The sequence below is a fragment of the Nelumbo nucifera genome, chromosome 3 (assembly GCF_055504915.1).
Source record: "Nelumbo nucifera cultivar China Antique chromosome 3, China Antique-T2T, whole genome shotgun sequence".
Classification (NCBI taxonomy): Eukaryota; Viridiplantae; Streptophyta; class Magnoliopsida; order Proteales; family Nelumbonaceae; genus Nelumbo; species Nelumbo nucifera.
The window spans coordinates 22,623,201-22,649,160 of record NC_142651.1 but is presented as its reverse complement, the minus strand read 5'-3'; the positions used below and the strand labels follow the sequence as shown (position 1 = coordinate 22,649,160).

At 35.9% G+C, this 25,960-nt stretch overlaps 1 protein-coding gene across 1 annotated transcript; it reads right to left on the bottom strand.

Moving 5' to 3' along the window:
* Positions 1–17,992: 17,992 nt before the first annotated feature.
* On the bottom strand, positions 17,993–24,827 carry XYL1 (alpha-xylosidase 1). Its single transcript, XM_010265276.3, has 3 exons — positions 24,068–24,827; positions 23,237–23,919; positions 17,993–20,202 (listed from the first exon to the last, which is right to left on the bottom strand). The coding sequence occupies exons 1-3, from the start codon at positions 24,301–24,303 to the stop codon at positions 18,329–18,331; spliced, it is 2,793 nt and encodes a 930-aa protein (XP_010263578.1). The 5' UTR covers positions 24,304–24,827; the 3' UTR covers positions 17,993–18,328.
* Positions 24,828–25,960: the final 1,133 nt, after the last annotated feature.

The window sequence follows — 25,960 nt, the reverse complement described above, 5'->3', positions numbered from 1 at the left end:
CTGAAAGGTAAAACTGACCTGGTCGGTTTGAGTCGGTTTGGGTCGGTTTCGGTTTTGCTCCTATACAAAAATGATAGAGAAGCGTAGAACTAGCAAGACACCTAATTCTAATTGTAATTGTAATTGCCTAATGGGTTGCCTATTTGGTGTAAAAGACTAGAGAAATTAGGATAGATACAATTTAGTTAAGTAGGAAATAGAAAATAGGGCTGTTCTAGTTCTAGTAGAAGACTAGCTAAGTAGGAAACTAGGAACTACCGAACTAGAAAACTAATTGATTCGGTTTGGTTCGGGTCGGTTTCGGTTTTCACATAAGAAAACCGAAACCGACCCGATATATTGGTTTATGATTTTGCCCAACCCGAAACCGACCGATGCTGATGAAAACCCGACCGACTCGGGTTTGGTCGGGTTGGGCCTTCTTATGAACAGCCCTAACAAAACTAGATAAAGCTTGCAACTCCTTTCTGAGCTCTAGAAAAAAATGGCTTGTTTGCATTTTATTTTATTTTAGGTTTGTTTTGGGGGGATTTTTGTGAAGAAGAAGAATCAAATATGGAAGTCTACTAATTAATAATTGTGGTGGAGGACGTTTGGCCTAGATAATTCAAGTTTCAAGCCAATTTCTTATAATAACTGTATTTCTTTCTTTTTCAAGTTTCAATTTTTTTCAGTAATTGTAAATTTACAACAAATAATATTTCTAGTTGCACATTGTAGGCTTTTAGATTTTCACATTTTCTCAAAGCTTCCCTTTCTATGAATTTCTTTTTATTTATGATAATTTCAACCATTGGTTTAAAACCAGCAATTGGACCATCAGTTATTGTTGAGTCTCTTATAAATGATGTAGGCAAACATTATTTAAAGAGATCCTCAGGTCCACATCATTTGAGTGGGATAAATTGAAAGAAAATAAATGAGAAAATTTTATAACTAGGGCTGTTCTTGGTTTATTTGAAAAACAGCGAGTAAGTTGAAAACATGCGAGACAAAGTGCTAAAAGCATGGATTTTAAAATCGATTCGGAGATCGAACCAGTCAGGGGTCCATTTATCAGGTTGAATGGTCTGATCATTCGAACTAAACGACCGGCCTATTCTGACAAAAAATTAAAAAAAAATGAAAATCGACCAAAACCATTTGAACAGTTAATCGATTGGGTCAACAATTTGCTGATCAAAATCAACAGTTTTTATGGAAATTCCATTTTTGAGAAAAACCGAAACCGATCACCTGATCAATTCCCAATTTTTTCGATCCAACCATCTGATCCGGTCTAGTTTTGAAAACCATAGATAAAAAAATTATTCAAATTCTCTCAACTTACCTTGTTCACACATGTTTTCTCCATAACCAAGCAAATCATTAATGTTAGATACAAGTACATTTAATACTATGCTTCAGTTCACAACTTTCGCTTTCTCACTTGTTACAAGATCAATCAACATCATTTTGGTCAGTAAAACGCCTTCAAATTTCAAAATCCCCATAAATTAAGCCCCTATAATGATAGGCAAAAATGGAGATGTGCATCCAAGGTCTTGTGTGCTAAATAAATATCACTTTTATGCTAGAATGAAAATTTTACAAAATGATTTCAAGGCCAACAATATTATATATGCAACTGTGCATTAGTTAACAAATAAATATGTCCAAAAAAAAATAAGTGTGACAAAGTTAGAAACGAATTCATTTGAAAGAACCGAAGACATTTAATGATAGAATGAGGTAAAGTGGATTAAGATAGTTTTGTCAAATGCATAAACAACATTCACAACAATTGAAAAAGAATTGATCAAGTGGATGGAGCTAGGGGTGTTCATTTGGTCGGTTCAGTTTGGTTTGATTTGAAAATAGAACATAACCAACATTTCAGTCATGTACATCATTTTCATGAAACGAATTATATTTGAAAATCAAATCGAACCGAACAAAATTCAAATCAGTTCGGTTTGGTTTTGATTCGGTTAATTTGGTTAGTTAAAATATAAACGTATTTATATTTATATTAATAATTATTATTAAAATATATCAACATTTATAATTAAAATACATATTATATATTATATATTATTAATAAAAATAGTAATGCTAATACATATTAACATTAAAATTTATAATTAAAATATAAATATATGTATTTATTTTGCTTAAGTTGATTAATTTGGTTTGGTTTGATTGATTTTTTCTCAAACCAATCCAAAACTGAAAATTGATATTTCTAAAATCATAAAATCAAACCGAATTAAAAATTGAAGTACTCAAACTAAATTGGCTTATATGATTTGGTTCAATTCAATTTTCGATTTAATAACCAAATTTGAATACCCCTAAATAAAACTAGAAGAGCCAAGGATAGACACAAAAAAAAAAAGACATGGGTGGTGTGAATAAGGATTGATTTAAGAGTTCATAATTTAACAATGATTATCACATTTGAAATGGCCAAACAGGATTAACCTAGCTGTTGTGTCCCATATAATTGAATTTGAGAAAAGGCTGTGATGATGGTTATGATGATGATGGTGATGATGATGATAACGGTAGTATTTTCCTTTTTTTTTTTTTAATTACATGTCTGATTTAATCACAGCAAATCGTTAGGCATGATGTATCCACATACCACAAATGGGCTAATTGACATGGAAGAAGCTCTAACTTATGAACTCTATGCAGAACAATTCATGCAGCATGTGTTGTGTGTGTGCTACCCACTAATATCTGGTGACTTCACAAAATCTGAGTTGGAGGTGTGGGTATTTGATGAAAATTCTCTACTTGGCTGATAATTCAAATAATAGAGGAAACGAATGTTGTCAGAATATTAAACTTTAGTCCCGTCCATGTATCTGTTTATGAAACATGCATTAAAAAAAATCTATGTATGCATTAAGTTTCTTTGTCCTTTTCCATAACAATAAATGCACTCAATTACTATTTTTAGAGCTGCAAAATTCAGGATACAAATTCAATCCATTTATAATTGTATGGAATTGAATGTGAATCCACCCCTATCAAATCCAATAATAATTTCATCATTTTTGTTTTTTAAAGATTTTGTTGCGGATAATAAATTAAGTATCATATTCCCCATTTTAAGATGGAAGACAATGGAATCAAAAGTTTTTTAGGCTACGTTTGAAAAAGATGTAAATGGAGTGTAAATCCTGATTCAGGATAAATTTGCACTCTTTTTTTGTTTTTAAGGCAACAGTAAAGTATATTTCATTCAATCAAAAAACTTGTATGAATACATATAATTGGTAACAGGACCAAGCGAGAAAGCTCAAAGACAAATTCTTAGAAAAAACAAAATATACAAAATTAGTGGATAAAAGAGAAGAAAGGAACTTATGCAAATGACACATGGTGAGTTAAGAATCACCAACAGAAGAAACAACAATCTAGTGCAACTCCATCCACCAAATAAGAGAGAAAAAAGGCAGGAGCGACACTCAAAGAAAAGGGCGAAGTGTCAGGGATACCACGACCTGAGAAAGCCGCAAAAAACAGCAAAACCCAAATAACTGCATTCGTTATGGAACCTGTTGGTGAACTGGAACTGCCACCAAAATAGCCACCAAGAATCTGCAACTGCAACTGCCACCAAGAAACTACAACTACCACCAAAAACTGCAACCGTGGAGAAATTACCCCTTGTACCAATATAACAATGGATTTGGGATTCGAGAAACAGGCATGGATGGCAATCAAAGCAGCGATCGTGGCCACCACCCAACAAGAAAAGACTGAAGAGTTCACCCCCTGAACCAAGTTACCTGCACAACAGAAGCAAAGAAAAGAGCAAAAAGAACAAGGTAACGAAGTAAATTTGCACTCTACTTCACTTTTGCCTGTGTTTGACAACATTACATTTATGCATGACAAATGACAGGCCAATACATATTTACATTGATAATAAGATGTAAAAGTACATCAATAAAGAAGAAGTAAATTTGCATTCAAGTGGGGTTTAGATGAAAAAAAAACTATATGCTTAATTGGAATTCATGTTTGTATCCATTACAGCTAAAAGTCTGTTTGGTAAGAAGATAAATTAGTTAGTGCAAAACTAACCAAATTTTACAATTTAGGCTCAATTTGGAAAGAGTATAAATGCAACTATATACAGCATAAATACATACAAAATAATACAAGATATAAAATTTTGCACTCTACATATATGCATTTGTACTCCTTCCAAACTCAGCCTTATATGAACCATTTTACGCTCTACATATTTACATTCACACTTATTTGCATTGTTTCCAAACACAATCTTAGAGATTAAACAAGCAGAATAAGAAAGGAATAGAGGGAGTCACGAGAGAACAAATGCTGGCCTCTTATTAGCGCTACAGCATATATAGAGCAGATCTTGACTCTCTTAAGTCTTAACTACATAATTTAAAGTAGCCTGCTGGTAAAGTCTCTATCTGATTGTAGCAGGGACCTGGGTTGACTCCTGGGCACGGGGAGTAAGGGATTGGGGAGGACTACCCTTGTTGTATATAATACATCAAAAATTATATATAAATCATCAAAGTACCTATGGCTCAGCTTGAAAAGAGTATATATATAAAATTCAAACGGAACCTATAGCTCATTTTTTAATGGTCCACACTCCATTCTGCGGACTACTCCACTTGCAGTAGCAAAAGAAAATAACGGTTTAGAGGAGAACTTTATAAGGACAAAATGGTATGTACATTTGACATTTTAAATATAATATAAAATATGCATAATTTATATAAAAGTTTATATATGGTATGTTAATAATAAAAGTATATCAAAAACTTTGGTTGAGCACAAAGTTTAAACAAAACTATTTTTTTTCTTTTATGATGTTTCACAGATAGGCATGTCAGGAATCAGGATGAGCATTAACATTTGAGACAATTAAAATACCCATAATCTCAATACCTAGGCATGTGATAATGATATAATACACGAGACAATTTCATATCTATTGATACTTTCAACCTTGAATAAGCATAAGGCTGTACTAAAGATAAATACGCGTTTACTATTTATTAAATTTTTTGAATAACAAGAGGAACAAATCATGCATTTTCAAACATATGTGGAATATGTGAAAAATATGAGTATATATGCATAAAGGGTATTTTAATTCAGATTAAAATTTGAAGAATTATATTATTGTCTCAAGCAACGTTCAAAGTATCGATACACGGGTGTATTGGTACTAAAAACTAATTGCTTAATGTTTTTTTTAAGTATTATTTTAAAATTTGACTTTTGGAAATATTTTTTAATTGAAATAAATGGAATCCCAAAACATTTATAAATAAGTATATTGATACTAAAAGATACAATACGATATGCCCGATATAGAGCATATTATATCGATACTTTGAACCTTAATCCCAAGTTTAAATTACTTTTTTTTTTTCTTTTCTGAAAGCCCGTAAACAAATCCATTAATCAAGAAGTCTCAGTGGAATCAGACTTAAAACTAAGCCGAAAGGGTATTTTAATTTTTTTCCTTGAAAAAAAGGAGGATATTACTATTTACTAGTAGAGAAATGCTGGGAAACCAGCTGGTGCAACTCTTGGTTTTCTTCGCCTTATAGATAAGGTGGGATCCATGAAAAAGACATGTTCAATCTCTTTTTTTTTAATTGGGATTTGGTGGCCCCGTTATGTGTCGCTATTACTATTTTTTTTTAAAAACATAAGATGTTATTATTTAAGAAAAAATGATGGTCAAAAAATTTCAATAAAAAAGTTGCTTTCTTTTATAAAAAATATATCTTCATGGTCTGTTAATATCATTGGCCATTCCATCTAAACTCTCTCCGCCCCCACATGCAAAATGCTATTTATTCTTGTCAAAATGTGTTACATTAATGGTTTTTTCAATTCAAAGGATTGAATCCACTGTGGATTGGGGTATTTATCTAAATCTAATCCCATACATATTTGAATTTGATTCATTTATTTATCTATTCATTCAGATATTTGATTTGATTAAAAATATTAATGAATCTTTATAGAATTAACATAAACCTATAATATTTTGCATACCCACCTATAATTGGATCAGATCAGATCAAGAAATCTGAATTCAGCTCGAGTGATAAAAAGATCATATTTTCAAACTCGATTTGATCCGATTATGACTAAATGTACACCCGAATCCAACTCACAATTTGAATTGGAATGTGGGGTGTGGGGGCTTGGCTTGGCAGGTTGCTGGGGAACTGAATCTGCTCCTCACATATGGCGTCTCAAACCATTTTACAGATATATTCCTCCATATATTGAAAACATTTTGTATACTTATGTGTTATTATTTAGGGGTGAACATTATTCGGTTAAAACCGAAATATCAAATCAAAAATTTTGGTTTCGATTTTTTTAGTTCATTTTTTCAGTCTTTAGATAATTCGGTTTGGTTAGTTCGATTTTAGGAATTTTAGTTTTTAGAATTAAAAATTCGATTAATTGAAAAAAGCAAAAAAGTTAAAAAACCAAAAGTAATTATATAATATGTAATATATAATATATAATATACAATATATAACATATAATACATAATATATTTTATATTTATATATTAATATATTATATATAATGTATTATAATGAAATTTAATTTCATATTATATAGTATAGATTATAATATATAATATTTTATATATATTAATTAAATTCGGTTTTTAACCGAAATAACTAAAAACTGAACCAAAAATTTCGGTTTTAGTTTTTTTGTAATTTGGTTTTGGTTCGATTTTTATATTTTTATTTTGATTTTTAAAATTTCGATTTATTTGAATCGATTTTTAACGGTTTATCACCCCAAGAAGATATTTTTAATACACATTGAAATGTGGACGATGAGAAGTGACTATAAGGATGTAGCGAAGCCTGCTGCGTGAGGAGCAGATTCCAATTCGGTTGCTAGACGAGGAAGAATAGGATTGGAAAAGGTTATTAGATAGGTTAGGAACAAGGAATATCCGTGCAGCCAATGTATCTGGCAAAATATCATAACCGTTTTTTTTCTTTATTTAGATAGATTCTTCCCAAAGCTTTCACAACACTCAGAATTACGTGGCACCAGGTTGTAGTTCCACGTGCTACCTCGATTGGCCTCCGCACTTTCACGCAATGCTTCATACGCGTGTCACACGCTTCGAGTATATTTTTTTTCCAAATTCGGGATTATCACGTTACTCCCTTTTACACTTGTTGTGCGCAGAGCAATCTCCGTAATCTGGACGGCTATTATTCCTCCACGTCACGTGTCATTATAGAAGTTCGTTCCCTATCTCGACGAATCCTCATTCTGGTAGGCATAGCCAGCGCCACGTTAGAGTAGGGAAAAAAATCAACATAAGCAGAAATAGACAAAGAAAGGAAAAAGTGGAGATATTTGTCCAAGTCATGTGGTGTATTATATTATTATTTGATGATGATGATGGTGATAATGGAGCATATACTATGTCATGCATCATCATAACATAACGTACTATTCTACATGCATGTCTCGGGTTGGGATTTGGTAAGATAGTGGATTACGCAACTGCAGATGAGTGGACCGAACTCCGAAGGATGGGTTCTTTTTCCCGCCAAAAAGAGGGAAAGCCAACGTGGAGCCCACCCCATTCTTCCCGCCAAAAGAATTATATTCTCGGTCGACGGTTCACAGGTTTTCGACACGTGTATTTTCTAGTACAGATGTCATTCGAAAGCTCAAGGAATGATGACGTGGGGCCGGGCTATAGGTGGCCGACCTGTTGCTCTGCTGAAGTTGTCAGCTCTTAGTCTTGGGTGGGGGGGGGTAACTTCGCTTTCACACGCCTTACGATGATGACCTGCTTAGTTAGGGAGAATGCTCTCTAGCCGTTGGATTGGTAGGAATTCAAGCGGAGTGTACAATCTGAGTCCCGAGAATCAAGCCCGTGTCTCCATGAATTGTCTCTTTTTCAGCCGTCAGACAAATGAGGTATATGGCGTAAACATCAATACAAATCTGGTACATGCATTATTCAGATGGATTCCAATCTGACGCTAAGGATTATACAGAAGAAGACCATACACACTGGGAGGGACCGTAGGAAATTTACGGAAATTCCATTTGGAAGTTGGAATTCCACTGTAATTCCATCTATTAACCATCACTTCTTCACGACGACCTAGACCACCCCTTTTTTTAGTGCTTAGTGCTGTGTGAGTGTGTAGCGATGAGAAAATGAAAAGCGGGATCTGTTCCTCACAAATGAGCGCCTCATATGAACATCCACCGTGTACGGGAAATGTTCTTAATGGTAGGATGTGCGTGTGAAGCGCCATATATGAAGAGCGGATCTGATCTCAGAAAATGAGGATTTATTCGCAATGTTATAATGCTTACGTTCAGACGAATTGGGATGTACTCCTCGCACAGCACGCCTCATAAACACATCCCTCCGTACATGAAAAACATTTCCCGTAAATAATAATGTATAAGTATAGAAAAATGTTTATAATATACGGTGAAATATATCCGTGAGATCGGTGTGAGGTGTCCGTCATCTGTGAGGAGCAGATCCGGTCTCCGTCCAGACGATCATGCAATACTTTTTTGTCATTTATTTTCTCGCTCTCTCCATCCTATCCCTTCCTCTGCTGCACTGCCAGTTACTGAGTTTGGTTACTGGGAAAAAAGAAAAGAAATTTGATTTAATATATTTCATATTTAATAAGCAGGACATATCCCAGAAATACAGAAGCTTAGGCTCGTTGGAAGATTCCCTATTTATAAAAAAATGGATGTACCCGCATCACTATCCTACAGAAGAAACGGTGGGCGGGTCGGTAACCCGATCAGATTTAAGATTTGATTCTGTCAAAAGTGACATGAATTGCCTTGAGATTAAAAAAAACAAAAATCAATAATACTATTTTCAGTCAACTGAGTTGATGACTCACTCTACTCATTTCATTGGTTCATATCTGTGGCTGGTTGTTTGACTTTGGACCAAGCCAAAACGATTTTAACAGTTAGGAAGTGAGGCGCTGATTCGGGCTTTTAGAGCATTTCACGAGGCATTAGCTGCAATACTTTCTCAGCGATATTCTCTCACCACGACTATTTCAAATGTTTTTCTTTAACTCATTCAAAGTTCTACAAAATTTTAAACTTTTTTCTTTTCAAAAGAAAGAAAAAAAAAATCAAATGTACCCATAAAGCAGTTTTCTGTGTGTAGTGATCAGACAAGCATCGTTTAGTGTTGTGTTCTAGGGTCTAACCATGAGCTCGCCTAGAACTCATCACCCGTGTTTGGTGGATTGTTCAAGGCTCGAGGTCTGTGGACTGTGGAGGTGCTGAGATCATGAGGTGAGGTTTGGAATTGGAGGGGACACTCCTATTAATCAACCCATGACTTTTCATCATCGAGGTTGGCAAATAGAAATTGCCAAAGAGGAGCTAATATAGATCAGTTATTAGGAACAGTTACGGGAATGGTGATGGATGCCAACTTTTTCTTAGAAGTTTCTCTACATCTTCTAAAAGCTCTCCCACTCACTGCCATATCGCACCTTCTTTCGTCTTCTTCCGCTTTGTCAACTTTTGTGTCTCCAACACTCTTGAAGACGGAGAGCAATGGATCTCCATCCAATCAAAACAATAGACTGTAGATAGTGGTTTTCTCAAGGCCCTCCTCAATGGGGCCCATTCATTGGCTGCTTGCCTGTTTCCACGGGAAGACCTATAAGTAGACGACATGGGTACATCACCCTTTTTTTTCTCTTCTTAGTTTTGCTAAATCTTGTTTACCAATTGCTGTCCGACTTGGATTGGACTAGCCCTGTTCCCTTCCAACCCAACGTGAGCTTTAGGTTTTTGAGTTTGGGCTTGTTCTTGGCCACATAGCTTGGGCTTGGGTTCAAAATACCAACCCGGCCCACACTGTTCCCAAATTGAATTCAGCCTAGTTGTCATTTCTTTCTGGCTTCACTACTTCAGTGACCTTGGGTTGAGCTCTCCAGTCTCCACCCTGTAATATACGGCCCAACTTAAGATTGGATTGATGTGGGGTTTGTTAAGAACAAGAACAACAAATAGCACATCTTCACTAGTCACTACTTTTTACTAGGCTAAAGATGGAAACACAAACTTGAGGAAAAGTTTATTATCAAACCAAACACAGCCTAAGAATTCAGAGCTATGCCCTTAATTGCCACATGTCTATCGTGCAGAGAATCTGCTATCCACCATTGAAATAATTGGGCTCACTGCCCAGTGCCCAGCCAAGAATTGCCCTCAACCAGATCAACAGCAACGAATTGAATGACAGGCGGACAGCTATTTTCAAACGTAATCGTTCGATCAGATCTGTCAGCAAACCAGAATTGGATCGGTCAGATCAATTCAGGTTTGACCCTACGCCATCCATCCATGAAGCAGCTGTTAAAATTGAGACTTGAGAACAATAATATGACATCTGAATCGAATGAACGATTCCATCTGACTTGGGCTTTTGGATTTTTCAGGTCAAGAATGTCTTACTGAACGATTCCATCTGACTTGGGCTTTTGGGTTGCACCTGGGTTCGAATCAATACTGACCACCGACAGACTCGTAATGCAGTTAATGCTGGCCTTAACAGATTAAATTAAAGATGCTCATCAAGAAATCCAACCAGCAAACCATCTTGCCACGTGGAAAAATCATAGTGATTTAATCTGTATTTGGTTTGAAAGAAAAGGTAGGAAAAGAAAGAAAAAGATGGGGAAAGGCCGGAAAACTATACAAGATTTGTACAGGTTTTCTTACATTTTAAACACAGCTTTCGGGAACGCTCACAAGGAAGGCAGAGAGCAGCAAAGCAGCTCCGTTACATCGAGGTCCATACCTCATTATATCTTACGTGGTAAAGCAAGCAAGGGAAAGAGACCCATTGTTGCCATAAGGTCCATACCTCATTATCTCTTACGTGATGGGACCCACCATTGGATGGTCACTCTCTCATCCTCTGTTTACCACTGTATCATGCCGTAATTGACATATTTTACAAAGAAGTACTGTCCATGACGCATGAGCTGTCACTGATATTCGGACAGGATGGAGGTACGGTGGGCTTGACTGTTCAAATGCACGGTCAAGTGCCGACATTTTCTTTTTTTCCCCCTCTTTTGGGGTATGCAAAAAGTTGGGCCAAATTGTGAAGCGGGGCCCAAGTTACCCCAGGCTGGCTGGGTCCTGGGTATTATCTCAAACCATGTAATGTTGATCAATGTATATTTATTTTGTATAATAGCCACTTGAGTAAGTTAAAGGAGAGCCGAGAATAATTAGGAGTCCTTTGTTGGTACACGCTCTAGTTCCTTAGGGTACGAACTGCGAACCTGTGTGTGACGCCCAAAGCTCAATCTGACAGTGTAGAGCGAAAGAGTAGTAGGTAATCCTCAGTAGGACCCTTCACAGGTCACAGCTCCTTTGTTGACGAAAAGGTATCAAGTTCAGCTTCTTTAATGTGATGATCCATGGGCTTCCAATGTGGAGAGGAGGGCCCTCCATTCTTGACATCCACAGGTTTCACTTTGTTTTCCACAGTCTGATCTGTTGGCTACTTGTCTGTTCCAAGTTTTTACTTTTTATTTGGGAAAGTTCAGAAAAATAACAATTGAACATTTGTCTGGGCGACCAAACCAAGGGCCCATGTAGTAGGGCAGCTTCGATTTGAAATCATATTCAAATAACCAACTTTAACCCCTCTTTAATCTCTCTATTTTTTTTTTTTTTTTTGCAAGCAAGTAATAGGCTTTAGTGGACTGCAAAGAAAGCTGGAGCGGCTTTAGCTCGGGGTTCAGCCCAACCCAATATCATCCAGGGGAATCGAAAAAAGCAGGGAGATCTCAGCTCTGTTTGAAAAAGCCCATCAAGTAGCAGCTGCTCCAGTTTACTTTAGCATCTACCGCAGTGGAATTGGGTTAGAACTCTGAACTCATTATTGGGGCCGTCCCAAGTCCAAACGGAGGGGAGATTGTTAAAAGGTGACAGAAAGCGTTGGTGTATACGTTCACTTTTGGGGACAAGGGTACATCTAGGAAGGTGATCCTGTACCCACAGATACAATGCATGGGAAGCTGGAACTGATGCTTCAATAAGTGGTCTTCTCACAGGGTTACAACACCAGTACTGAAAAAAAGAGAAAAACCATGGGAAGTGGTGGCCGAAAGATTGAAATAAGAAACATGTAACGTGATGCATTCATGGCCCCCTGCATAGGATGTGGGTTGTGCCATCATGAACAACTGAGCTGAGCATGCATACAACTTACACAATCCAGGTATTCAAGCTTGGTTCCTTATTTTTCATCTACCTGGGATATATGCATCTTGTTTCAATGGGCTTGCAAAGGGGCCGGGCTATATTGAAAACATTAGGATATGCTTTGGCTGAGCCTTTTGGCCCAGCATCCATTTAAGGCCCATACAGGTTGCTGTTTGGTACAATTGCTGTTTCTACCTGAAATATATTGGGTTAATCAATATAATTGGCATTCAACTGTTATTTGATGAATCTGTTTATAATTGAAACAGGCCTACCTTAAAAATGCAACCGTAGCTGTAGTGACTCTCATATATATGATCCAACAACACATATCTGATCAACCAAAAACGTTTCAGGTAGAAACACCAATGGTACCAAACATAATTATATTCAAGCTGCATGGCCTGTGTGGGGTTCACCTCACAAAGCCAGAAGCACTGTGTGAAAACCCTCCCAAACGGGCACTATGCAACTGTAGATCTGATAAAATTAAGGCCTACACTAGTGATAGCTTGATGTCCGGAGTTCAAGTTCAATTTAGGCTGTGTTTGGAAACAATGCAAATAAGTGCGAATGTAAATATGTAGAGTGTAAAACGGTCTATATAAATTGCAAAGTTGGTTTATTTTTAAACAATCAGACTTTTAGCTGTAATGGATGCAAACACGAATTCTAATAAAATATATGCCTTTTTTATCAAAAGCCCACATGAGTGCAAATTTACTTCTTTTTTTATTAATGTACTTTTACATCTCATTATCAATGTAAATATGCATTGAAAAACATGTTTTCTATCATTTGTCAATGCATAAATGCATTGTTGCCAAACACGACAAAAAATGAACCAGAGTGAAAATTTACCTTGAATCGGGATTTACTCTCGATTTGCATCGTTTCCAAACGCAGCCTTAGAATTTTGAAAGAAACTTAGGTCATCGTAACAACATTGTTGATTACTTGATTTACCAATTCGAACTTTGCTCTATCACTGATTCAAATTTTTTTTCTTCTGCTGCACCATAGATTACAGACTTTTACAAAAAGAAAATAAAAATTAACGAAGCTTGATGAATTGACAAAATGAGATACGTTTAGAAACAAACTGTAAAAACAGTGAGCGGGACAAAATGTTTTTTTTTTACCAAATTGCTCGCCCTTAAATTTCCTTACATTCCATCGAGGAAGCACTGAAAAGTTGCATCGTCCAACCTAAAGAGGAAGACGAAGACAACTATTGCTGAATGGTGATGTTGTTCAACAACTTGAGTGAGATCTCTCTCAGTCCATAATACAGAGCTGCTTTCTCCTCCTCTTCATCCTCCCTTTCCTCTTCATTGGAAGAAGATGACGGTGACAACAACAAGGCAAACTCAGTTTTCACCAGTAGATGAATCTATTGGGTCTTGGGTTGAGGTGGGAAGCCGGCCATGTCTGACTATCCAAAGCCCTCCCATTAGCAAACCGCCTAAAACAGAACTTACAATTGAACTCTGAAACAGAGCTTCTAAGTCTCAAAGAACCGTTCAACCTAAAAGTTTAAGCTGTTGCTTGTTAAGTGAGGTCTTTGACTTGAATAGGTTTTAATCTCAAACATGCCCCCTCATAAAAGCCCATTGGACTTGAAGTGTGAACAAGCACAAGTCCATTTATACCTTGTGCTGAAACTTAATTAATTGCTAGCGGGGACCCGTGCGATACACAGGATTTATTAAGCGAAAACTAAATAATAGAAATGGTCATTTACTAAAATACCCCTTATAGTTTTATGGATTTACTAAAATCTACCATATAGTTAGTATTTTACTAAAACACCACTCATAACTTGCAATGGATTTAATCAATCCTCCATTGGATGACAGTGAAAATGACAATGTTGACCCTAATGTTCATTTAAATAAATTTAATCAAAAGAAAATAAAAATAAAAATACAATTTTTCCCTTAATAAGACACGAACAACCACTCTATTAGCTATATTTGGTCAATTTTGTTTTCTGTACAAAAAAATGTTAAGGGTATTTTTAAATAAAAAATCATGGGCCTAATGGCAAAACAAACACTCCTTAATGAAAGGTTGATTGAGTAAATAAGTTGTAAAATATATGGGATGTTTTAGTAAAATGAAAATTATAAGGTAAGTTTAAGTAAATATGTAAAAGTATAAGGTGTGTTCTAGTAAATGACTCTAATAGAAACACATAAGACTATACAATTGTTTTATATTTTTAACTTTTTAAATAATTAATAATTATTCATATTTTATATACTACTTTTAATAATTTTTTTTTATAATACAAAAATAATAATGATTAATTTTAGTTAGGTTTATTTAATCAAACTGATGAAACCGACGAACCTGATCAACTCGATTCGAGTTGGTCAATTTTCTAGTATTTTAAGTTGGCTTTGGTTAAAAAATTTCTCAATTCAACCAAGTTGGATCAGTTTCACTTTGGCCATTTGTAAACTGACCAAAATCGAACGACCTAACCATGGATATATATTAATATTTTATATTTTAAATATAAAATTTAATATAGAAAAGTGGGAAATTTCTCATATTTCTTAGTCTAAAATGTTTTATATCATAAATCTAATTTTTAAATTTATTTTTTAATAATTGCATTGTAATTTTATACTTTAAATCTTTTGAACTAACTGACCAAACAAAAAAATCGACCCAAACCGATACAACTTGAGTGGGTCGATTTTCACAAAAAGGTCAGTCGGTTTCAGTTGACCAACTCTCCAACCTGACCAGGTCAATTTGGTTGGCCAAATAGCCTACGTCCGAACCGAACCAACTAATGAACACTCATAATTTCAGCTAAATAAATAGTCTTATCTCTCATAAATAATAATAGTTTAATCTCCAATAATTATAAAAAAATTAATACGAAAATACATAATTATTGAAAATATAATGATAATGAAAAAATACAATAAGTACTAAAAATATATTAACTTAGTCAATAAATAGTACAATCTCAAATAATAGTTTAATTTCTAATAAATATTTATCAATAAGTTATAACAAAAATACGATAAATACAATAAGTACAATATATTAAATTAAAAAAAATTAAAAATAGTAGTTTAATCTCCAATAATTATTGAAAGTTTTCTATTAAATAACAAAACAAAATAAATTTATACATAATCATTGAAAATACATTTATCACAAAAAACAATAAATAATTACTGAAATACAATAAATATTATTTTTAGTATATATAATTATATAATAAATACAGATTAAGAGATTAAAATTATAATTAATAAATATTATATTTTTGAAAGTTATTTTATCAAATTATTTGATTTAAGTGAAATTAGTTATTTACAATATTATGTAAAAATATTAAATTATTATTAATTTCAATAATTTCAACTTTTCAGAATTTTTTAAAATTTATTACATAATTTCTTTATTTTAACTATTTAAAATCTAGTTTTGTTAAATATTTTTCTATTTAAAATAATTAGTTATTTAGATACTTAAATAATATGTAAAATATTTAAATTTTAAAATACTAATTACTTATTGAATTTAATTATCCATAAAATCATAATTTATACTATTATTACTATTATTACAAAATTTCGTTATTAATTTTGTAATATATTAAATTGTTAATTTTAATATTATGTTATAATTATTTTTTTACTTTGAAGATTTTTTAAAGTTTATTACATAAATTCGTTATTTAAACTATTTAAAATCTAGTTATGATAAATATTATTAAATCTATAAAATATTTAATTTTTTTTTTGTTATTTGAATTTTATTTTATTAAGCGATTACATATTTTTGAAAATTTGAAAAACATTTAAATTGATAATCCAGAAAAACATAATTTAAATTGTTAGTACATAATTTTTTGATATATTTTGTAAAAACTTAAAATTATTTTTTGTGTTTTTAATAATTATTTTAAAGTTATTATATAATTTTGTTAGAATATTTAAATAATTCTTAATTTTTTTTATCCAAACTTTCTTTAGATAGATATAGATAAAAAGTAGGGGAGAGGATAAATAGGAATTATAGATAATTTAGGAGAGAAACTCTATACTAAATTAGATATAATTTTTGAGATAAATAGGAATTAGAGATAATTTAGAAGGTAAATAAGAATTATAAATAATTTTGGAGAAAGTGGGGGAGACAATTTAGAAGAAGAGATTATTTAGGTTATTGGGAGAGTGTATCTCGTTGGTTGTTTCAAAAATGACATGGAATAAAAAAAATAAAAAATTAAAAAAAAAGAGAAAATTTCTTGACCGCTTTGTTTATATATATATAATGGGGACATGGGGTGACCAATAGTAGACCACTTGGTCAAAGTGGCTCTGATGTCCTTGAAACATTCAACCTAAAAGCTTAAATTTTAAGTGAGGTCCTTAAATAGGTTTTATTCTCTAACACTAAGCACATTTTAATCTTGCCTTGCACTTCCTCAGTTTCTCTATTCTCTGAAGGAGTTCTTCACCAAAAGTTAACTTGGTCATCTCCATTAAGCTCAAATATATCAGTCATCTCTGAAAGTGACGAGTAAGAAAAACAAGAAGTAATAGAAGGTGGCTTCTAACCAGTCATCTCTTCATATCGCTATCTTTCCTTTCGTGTCCAAAGGCCACACCATCCTATTCCTCCACCTTGTTCACCTCCTATTCCTCCATCGTATCTCTGTTACCATCTTCACCACCCCTGCAAATTCTCCCTTCATCCATTAATCCTTCGCCAGTCATCGGCACAAGCTCCACCTCCACCTGTATACCCAGGGTCATGTAATATGGGATGAGCAACTTCTCCCCAACCATCTGCCATATCATGGTTCAGTATCGGCTTCTTAACTATGTTGGATTCGATGACGAGCCCTTCAATATTCTGCCTTCCGGGGCTCATTCGGGCGTGATTTCACAAAGGGCAATTCGGTCAAAAGAAGTTATTTATCCCACTCACTCTTTTTGCAATTTGTTTTCAAACATATCGGATTTTGTCAATTCATAAAGCTTTGTTAATTTTTTTCGTAAAAAGCCCTATATTTCACTATAGAATTCCCATGGCATTGCCACTTATGCATAAGCCAAAATTTTGGCTGTATCTTTGCCAGCAATTTCACTCAACTAACATTATCATAGAGAGCAACAGCAAAGCTTTGGTTGAAGTCTTAAATGGCAATTCCTCTGTACCTTGGGCTCTTCATTACATTCTGCTGAAGATCATGAATGTTTCTTTGGTTCATGCTTTCAGGGAGGTAAATAAAACCAGCTGACTCCTTGGCTAATATAGGTATTGAGGAGGGTACTCTCAACGTCACAAGCATCTTACTAATACTGAGCTACTCGCCAGCACTAGACATCGTCTTCCTTCCCCACAGCAAGAATAAAATGGTATTTCTTTTTTCTTTGCTTTGTTTTTGCATGCTTGTAAGGGTAGGGTTTAGCAATGTTCAAAGTATTAACACGTATCAGCCGATACGTATTGTTTCGGGACCCTTTCGATATGCCCCTATGCCGATACGTATCGATTCGCCCGATACACCCATACCGACGTATCGATATTTTAAACCTTGGGGTTGAGATCGTGAAAAGAGTTTTGTTCTCTGAGTTTAGGGGCAAGGTGGGCTACATCGTTCCTGTAACTTTATATTTTCCCTTTGATAATGGTTAATAAAATTTTAAGGTAGTTGGAGTAAAGCTTGGAGTAAAAAAAAAAAAAAAGATTTTACTAAGAATTGAAGTTAAATTGACAATTTCACTAATGTGCTTGGAGCTTCAAGACTTGGAGCCAAATATAGAAACCTTAATAGAAAGGAAGTACCAATTGAGATGGTTCAGTTGGTAGGATCTCTGACTCGTTGAAGCAGAGTCGTGGGATTAAATCCTGTTGCCACCAGGGTTATCCATAGGAATGAGTAGTTTTCTTGCTTATATCCTCTTTCTTTCAACCTATGGCAACAATTGAAACCATTACTACTATTCTAATACATCAACAGTTGTAGCAGATAAAAAAAAGTTGGAGGCTCCGCCTTATTTCAATCTTTGATCCCCATTTGCCATGACATGGCGAAGTTCTTTCCTAGAGGCAATTCCAAACCTTTAACCTCAACCATCACAGTCTTCTGTTTATCTCCTCCATCCTCTACCTCCTCTAAATACCTCAGGTCCGAAGCACTAATCTCCACGTTTGAGATGCTGGAAATTGGCTGTCCATCAACCTCAACAGCCAGATCCTCTGCCATTCCTTTCAACCCCAACACAGTCACTTTCTCTATAATCCACCCATTCGCCAATGCGAACTTACCCTCTTGAACCTCGGACCACACCTTCACCTTTTGCTGGCTAACGCTAGCATACAAATCTATGTAACTGGAGTAACCATTTCCAAGCTTCATCTCTGGAAGCTCATCATCATCAAGGAAAAGCTTTCCTTTGGCCTCTGCATCATCAGCCCCTGCTGGGAGTGTCACCACAAGGCTAAACGGCGTCATTCTCGCTTCTTTGGATGTCATACCGCCCCGTTGCATTGGAATGATGGCGTTCTGATACACATGAACGTTTATGACATGCAATGGAGCATCAAGCGTGAAGTAGTGTCCATCTTCTGATACAACAGTCTCCGTCATATCAAATAAACTGTACCAAGTGCCCGGAGGAAACAGAGCTTTAACCTCTGATTTCCCCTGCTCGAGTACCGGTGAGACCATGATACTGCTGCCTAGCAAGAACTGTGTGCTCAACCCATAACATTTGCTGAAATTTGGGAATGAGAAGAACAGCGGCCTGGCCATTGGGGCGCCACTGGTGTGGGCTTCATAGTTCAAGGTATACAAGTAAGGGAGGAGCTTATAGCGCATGCCCAGTGCATTTCGGGCTGACTCTGCCACAGAGTCCCATACGTAGAGCTCCTGGCTTGGGGAATAGTAGTTGGCATGATCCCTGGAGAAGGGGTAGAATGCACCTAGCTCAATCCATCGGTTGCAGAGCTCTTCTGTGGGCTGTGGGTAGAAGCCACATATATCCGAACCAACCATGGGTATCCCAAATATACCAAAATTGAGAATGGTGGAAATGGAATACCTTAGGTCGTTCCATGTGCCCTGGTTATCACCAGTCCAGTGTGCAGCATACGATCCTGACCCAACAAAGGTAGAGCGCGATAGCACAAATGGACGCTTGCCCATGAGTCCTTGGAGCGCCTGATGAGTGGCAATGGCATGAGAGAAACCATAGATACTGTGGGCGTCGTACTCCAACACTCCATTGTAATGAAGAGCACTTGTAGCAATAGTTTTGTTGCCAATTGGCGCTAGCGCTCCCGATGCATTTATCTTGTAAGGTGGATCATCCCACCTGGTCTTGTTTATGATCTCACAATCCAAGCAACAGACCCAGCCAGGGTTGCCAGGACATGGCCTGTTCTTTGGAATCGTGCATTTACCGGTGCAGAAATTGGAAGCCTCGTTCATGTCAATCCATAAGCCATCGACAGGCACAAGTTCACGGAAACGTCGGATTTCGTCAGTCCACCAGGACACAGTTTTGGGGTTAAGGAAGTCTGGGAAATAGACTGGCCCTGGCCAGACTTGAGCTAGGTAAGGCTTTCCCTCATACTTGATGAACACGTCGTTCGCCATACCACGTTGGTATACGCCATAAGAGGAATTGACTGCGATGCCAGGGTCGATGAGCACAATGTATTTCATCCCTCTGGAATGTAGTTTCTCCACGAAAGCCGAAAGCTTTGGACGAGGGAAGTTAATGGGGTCGAGGGTGAAGTCCTTGGCCCCGTCCATGTGATCGTCATCCGTCCACATCACATCGAGTGGGATCTGGGCCTTCCTGTACCTCTCAACAACAGATTCTAGGACCGACACATTACGGTAACCCCACCTGCATTGGTGGAAACCTGTACAATAAATTCATGATGAGATCGAGAGTGTTCCAGCTTCTAACTTCTAATCACCAAAAAACAGCTAGTGCTTCCCTTCCTTCTTATTAATAAGAATAATAACAACACAGCTAAACAAGAAAAAAATTTCATGGATGATGGATCTCCTTCACTCATCACTAGATCACGACCATGAAGCAGAGAGAACAGAAGCTCGGCAAGCTTTATGATTTGGATGATATCTTTTTATTTATTTTGTTTGTTTTTGGTGGAAGGGAGGAGGACCATGGACATGGCTGAAGTGAACGTCTATATAACAATGGAGGTGTCTAGTAATAACAAATAAATTCAGTTTGAGTGGAACAGGAAAAATTTAAAAACTGTGGTAAGCAACTTATTGTTCCATTACTCACTGCCACCAATCTAGACTAATCAGCACTGTGTTTTATTAATTGCTGTATGAGACGAAACTAAAACCATATCAATTATCAATAGGAGCTGAAGCAAGGATGTTGACCATACTATGTGGAGCTGAAATTTGGTCCAAGAACAAGAAACATGTGGCCAGTCAATCTGATTTTCAGAGTATGGCCAGTCATGAGACGGACCATCAGAACAGTGGGTCACGGGTATGAAACGAACTTCAGTACAGAAACAAGTTTCAAGACAGTTGTGATTATCTTAGAACAATCAAAGGTGAAATCCACCGACTTGTTTTGCAAAAGTCAAAGGTGAAATCCAAGGATGGTAAGGGTTTAGAATAAAGATAATGTTAAATCCACTGTATCATGTGAGAATCCCATCTGATTAAGCATTAATTAGGCTATATTTGGTTTGACAGAAAATAAGAGAGAAACGAAAAGTTTGGACGGAAATTTCTCAAGGAATTTCACAAAATTTGTTAACTTTTCCTCAACTTTCTGATTCTATCTTATTTTCCATCGAACCAAACACAACCCAAGGGATCCCCCCACCCCGGTCCGGCGGTCCCCAATAAGAAAATATAACAGAAAAATATCTTTATTTCACACATAATAAGGGAAAAGAAGGATTGGCTCAATTTTGTTTGTGGGTCGTTTGGAAGGGGTGCGGATAAGTCCAAACCGAGGGCCCCACCCAACAGCTAACTCATTTTGGGAGGAGGGATTAGGGCACATCCCATTTCTTTTTATGGATTAATTACACAAAGTCACTCTATACTTACAGAGTAATGACACTTAACCACTGAACTTCTGGATTCCAGCGCTTTGCCCCTGCTATTAGCATTATATTGGTTAATTTAGTGGAATATTCTTTTAAATATTTCTAAAATCCCAAACTACCCTTATATTATTTCAAAGACCATTTTGTCCTTTTAAATTAGATTTTCTAAAATTCTAACTCTCACATGTTTTTTTTTTTTTTCAAGTTTCTTTCAACAAAGTTCATTTTGAGAATGCCTTAACAATATAATTGATTCATCATGGTCTTGAGAACACGTTTTGTGCTTTAGGGTTTTCTTTTATTATTTTGACATTTATTGCTATTTTTTTATCATTATTATTTTGACATTTGCTGCTATTAACCTATAGAGTCTCCAATGGTCAATTTAGTGATTTTACTTTTTAACCATTAACACTGTTAATGGGCCAAGGGGCAAAGTGCTGCAATTCATAGGGTGGTTATATGTAATTTACCCTTTTTATCCATAGAAAAGATTTGGGCACGTTCCACTATTCCAGTGTTGATAAATGGGGCATATCCCCAGTAAAAAGTCCAAAAAAAAAGCACCATAGAAGTCAAATTGTATCGGTATTTTTTCTTTCTAATGCATGCAATAAAAAATAACAAAAAAATATCAAATTATTGCATGTAATAAAAAAGTCGGATACTCCCATATCACTTATCTTTTATTTTGTCAAAAGTAGTGGCTGCAATCATTTTTCCCCTCCACCTTTAGGTCCTCGTGAATATTGGAAGTTTGCAACTGTGTTGGTTGAATCTCCACGTCATGCAGGGGAGGAGATAGCTCTAGCAGGGCAAGAATGAGCTCAAAGAATTCGTTTTCCCTTTTTGGTGAAAGTAAATGAGCTCAAAGATTTTTTTTTGAAAGTAAATGAGCTCAAAGATAAGATATGCAGTGCAATTTTTTTATCTATTTTTTTTGTACTAGTACAAATGCATGGGAATACAAATGAAAAAAAAAATGTAAATTCCCGTTATTTTACTGCAATAAAAAAAACAATGCAAATTTACACTCAAATCATTTGCACAGATAAAATTTGAAACAAAAATAAACCAGAATTTACACTCAAATCATTTGCACAGATATAGTTTTGCATCAATGCAAATTTATTTGCATTGCAAGTTGCAACCAAACACAGCCTTAGTTAAAAAGGTTCGAAGGGATGGCCTAAAGCCTAATATTTATTTACAGACTACACGGATTTAATAAGAAGTGCAGTGTTCATCCAGTATTTCTAAAGGAAAATTGAATGCTCAAGAAAAAGATACCAATTGAAACACCAGCTAAAATGGTGAAAGTGATGAATAGAGCTGGGTTCAATGCAGCAACCATGTCTGTATAAAAATAAGCATCATTCGCTATCAACCTTCATTTCATAATTCCTTACTCATCCCAATCGAGGACCACACCATTAATCATCAACTGCCCGGATGGTGGTCCAAGTCCAATCAAATGATCCTGATTTTAGGCTGTCTTTGAATTATAAGTCTGAAAGTATTCCTGAATCCGCTACTTTTTTATGTTCCGTTTGGGTCAGAAAATGGGGGAATCCCAAAATCCAAACACAGCCTTGTGAAATGTAGAAGCATAATTAGCCAACCATGTTTATTAGAGGGTTAATTAGGTCATTAGCTATGTTTATAGCCTAATAGGGAATAAATAACTGTATGATGTACGACACTGATAATAATGACTACTGGTAATTCAGTTTATCAAACTAGCAGAAAAGGGAAAAAAAGCTTCCACTCAGCTAAAGTAATAATTAGAATAAGCAGGAGAATCATAATAAGTATCATAGCACAGAAGAAAAGCTGAAGCTGAACATACCTAGAGCCCAGTAAGGCATTGGAGCAGGACGACCCACCAAGGCTGTGTACTGATCAACAACAGACAGAGGGGTTGGACCTGAGAAAAAATAGAAATCCAACACACCCCCAATAATCTTGTAAGTCAAGGAGCTCTCTCTGTAAAACACATCCATCCCATTGCTGTTCAGCAACAGAACTGCATGTGCTGAAGCCTCCCCACCAACATTTCTAAGATCCATGTACACCGGATGAGACCCATATAGGTCCATGTTGAGATTGATTGCAGATATATCTGTGGTATACAGAGTGTAGGGATCGTTGGGCTGAATCTTAATCCCATTTGGTTGGGTGTTCTCTCCAAGCCCGTACAGTGAAGCATCTTTAGGCAATTTGGTTGAGATTTCAAGATACTGATCTTTGAACACCAAATTCCCATATGGGTCTGACTCATCGATGGTTGAATTAAAAAGGACTTGCCCATTTGATTTCCTCCTCACTGCAAAGCCAAATGGGTCTGTCGTGTAGCTGAAGATAAGCTCCTCTCCGGAGTAGTCAGAAGCTGCAAAGGGAAGTTTTCTGGACTTGCCAAGAGTTTTCTTCAATGGAGGAGGCTGTTCTCTTGGTAGCAAGTTGTACGGAACCTCCCATCTTTGCTTATCTGCATCAGTTATGTGAACCCTCAATCGATCTTGAGTTTCATGCCTAGAAAACCAAACAGCAAACGCATTCATTCTCAGCAATGTCTGTTAAAAAAACCAAGGAAAAAGAAGAAGAAGAAGAAGAAGAAGAAGAAGAAAAGATGGCCATAAAAAGAACCAGAAGAAATCAGTGTAAAAAGAGGAAAATATACTTGACAAAGAGCTGCAAATAAGGAATATCAGGACCATATGTGGTAGTCTTTTGCTTGACTTGCAAATAACCCACAAGACCCCCATTTGGAGACTCTTCAATGGAGATTAGTCGGTACCCCTGCCCAATCTTAGTGGGCGATGCAAGAGCACTCACACAGAGAAGAAGAAGAATAAGAGAGACAGCAAGATGAGGTAGGAGACGAGGAGGTGATGGACAGGGAGAAGAAGAAAACATCTTTACTGTGAAGACTGAAGAGGCTTAGAGGACAGTTGCTTGGACTGTGGGGGTTTATAATAGGTGAGTATGGTAAAGGGCCATCCCATGCATTTGATGCTGTGGAGTAACCTGTAACCGAGTAAACAGTAATGGTTAGATGTGATGATAGTTCAGTCCGAAGGTCCTACCTGGTTAAAGCCTTGAGACTTTAGGCTTCTCTTTTCTTCCTTAGACAGACTTTATTACTTTGAAGGATGTACAAGAAAATAATATCCAAGGCTTGAGACTTGAGAGAGAGAGAAAGAGAGAGAAATCTCTTTGATTACATTCTTTTTTAATGAAAACATGGAATCATATTAACATCAAATGAAACATAAATGCCATCTCCTGACAAACTCCCAACCGTGATTCTCGCGGCTTCAATCCCCAACCCCTCTCACAGAGTTGGACTAATGGACTGGGAGAGTGGGTTCTGATTCAGTGGACAACCTCTCATATTACAGGGAGGCCGAGATCCCCCATCTCTACCCTTCCCTCGTCAGTCGTCACCTCATCTAGGGGATATATCTGGGCCATGAACAATTTATCCATTTTCTCTCATTTTTCTTTTAATTTTAATATTATATACAGAGGCGTACTAGATCATAATACCATAGACAATATGAATGAAAACCCGCTTCCCAAGATGAAGATAAAGATAATGAGAGGATGTTTGGGACATGATTGTGTTGAGGAAAGGTAGTATTTAATCCTTGTGACCATTGAAGATTGTCTTTATTTTACTAATTCAATAATATTTATTAATATTTAAACCAAGGGTTGCTTACTTGCTTTCCAATCAATGTCCCCGAATCTTGGACATGCGTTAAATCAGCCTTAAAATATTGAATGGATAAATAAAAAAAAAAAACCCGTATGGCATTAGAAAGAATCAAAGAAATACGTGCTTAATTCTTGTGGTCGTGGGAAAGCAGCAATCATATTCATGTGACGTGAGAGACCAATTTGTTGACAAACATGTTCAATGAGAAATGGGTATTCAGGCCATGTGAAGACACATGTTTTGGATCATTCACTTGAACTATGCAACATAATCAGGAATTTGTCGTTTCTCTTGGAGATGATCATTGTGAGTTTGTCAATTGAAATTATTTGACTGATTAATGTTTTTAAGGAATGAGGAGGGCCCAATCTCAATCTCACCTCCAAATAGCCCTAATACAAGTATACAACGCCTAATAAAAAAAATCGCCCTTAATACAACAAATATCAATTTGCCTATTTGATCTTTAAGTTAATGGGTTTTGGGTTTGTCTATATGAACATCATTTCCTTTCTCTTTTGTTTCTTTTATCTTCTTTGTTGTGTTTGTCTTTATCACTTTCCATGTGGCGAAAGGATCACATCGATGATTCCGGATTTCCTGCCCACAAAAATTCTACCTCCAACATATTATTCCCGTGATTTGAAAATATCTCATCGTATATAATACTTTGTGAGAGGATGAGATAGATATTCTCTATATTATGTGAACAAACATGGACAGAAAATCCTGACCCTACATCAATAGGGATAATGTATTAATGACTTTTTGGCATTCAAAAGTTGCTATATACAAAGAAGAATCAATTGACACCGGAAGCTTGAGGAAATTAAATCTGCTATAACCTTGTTT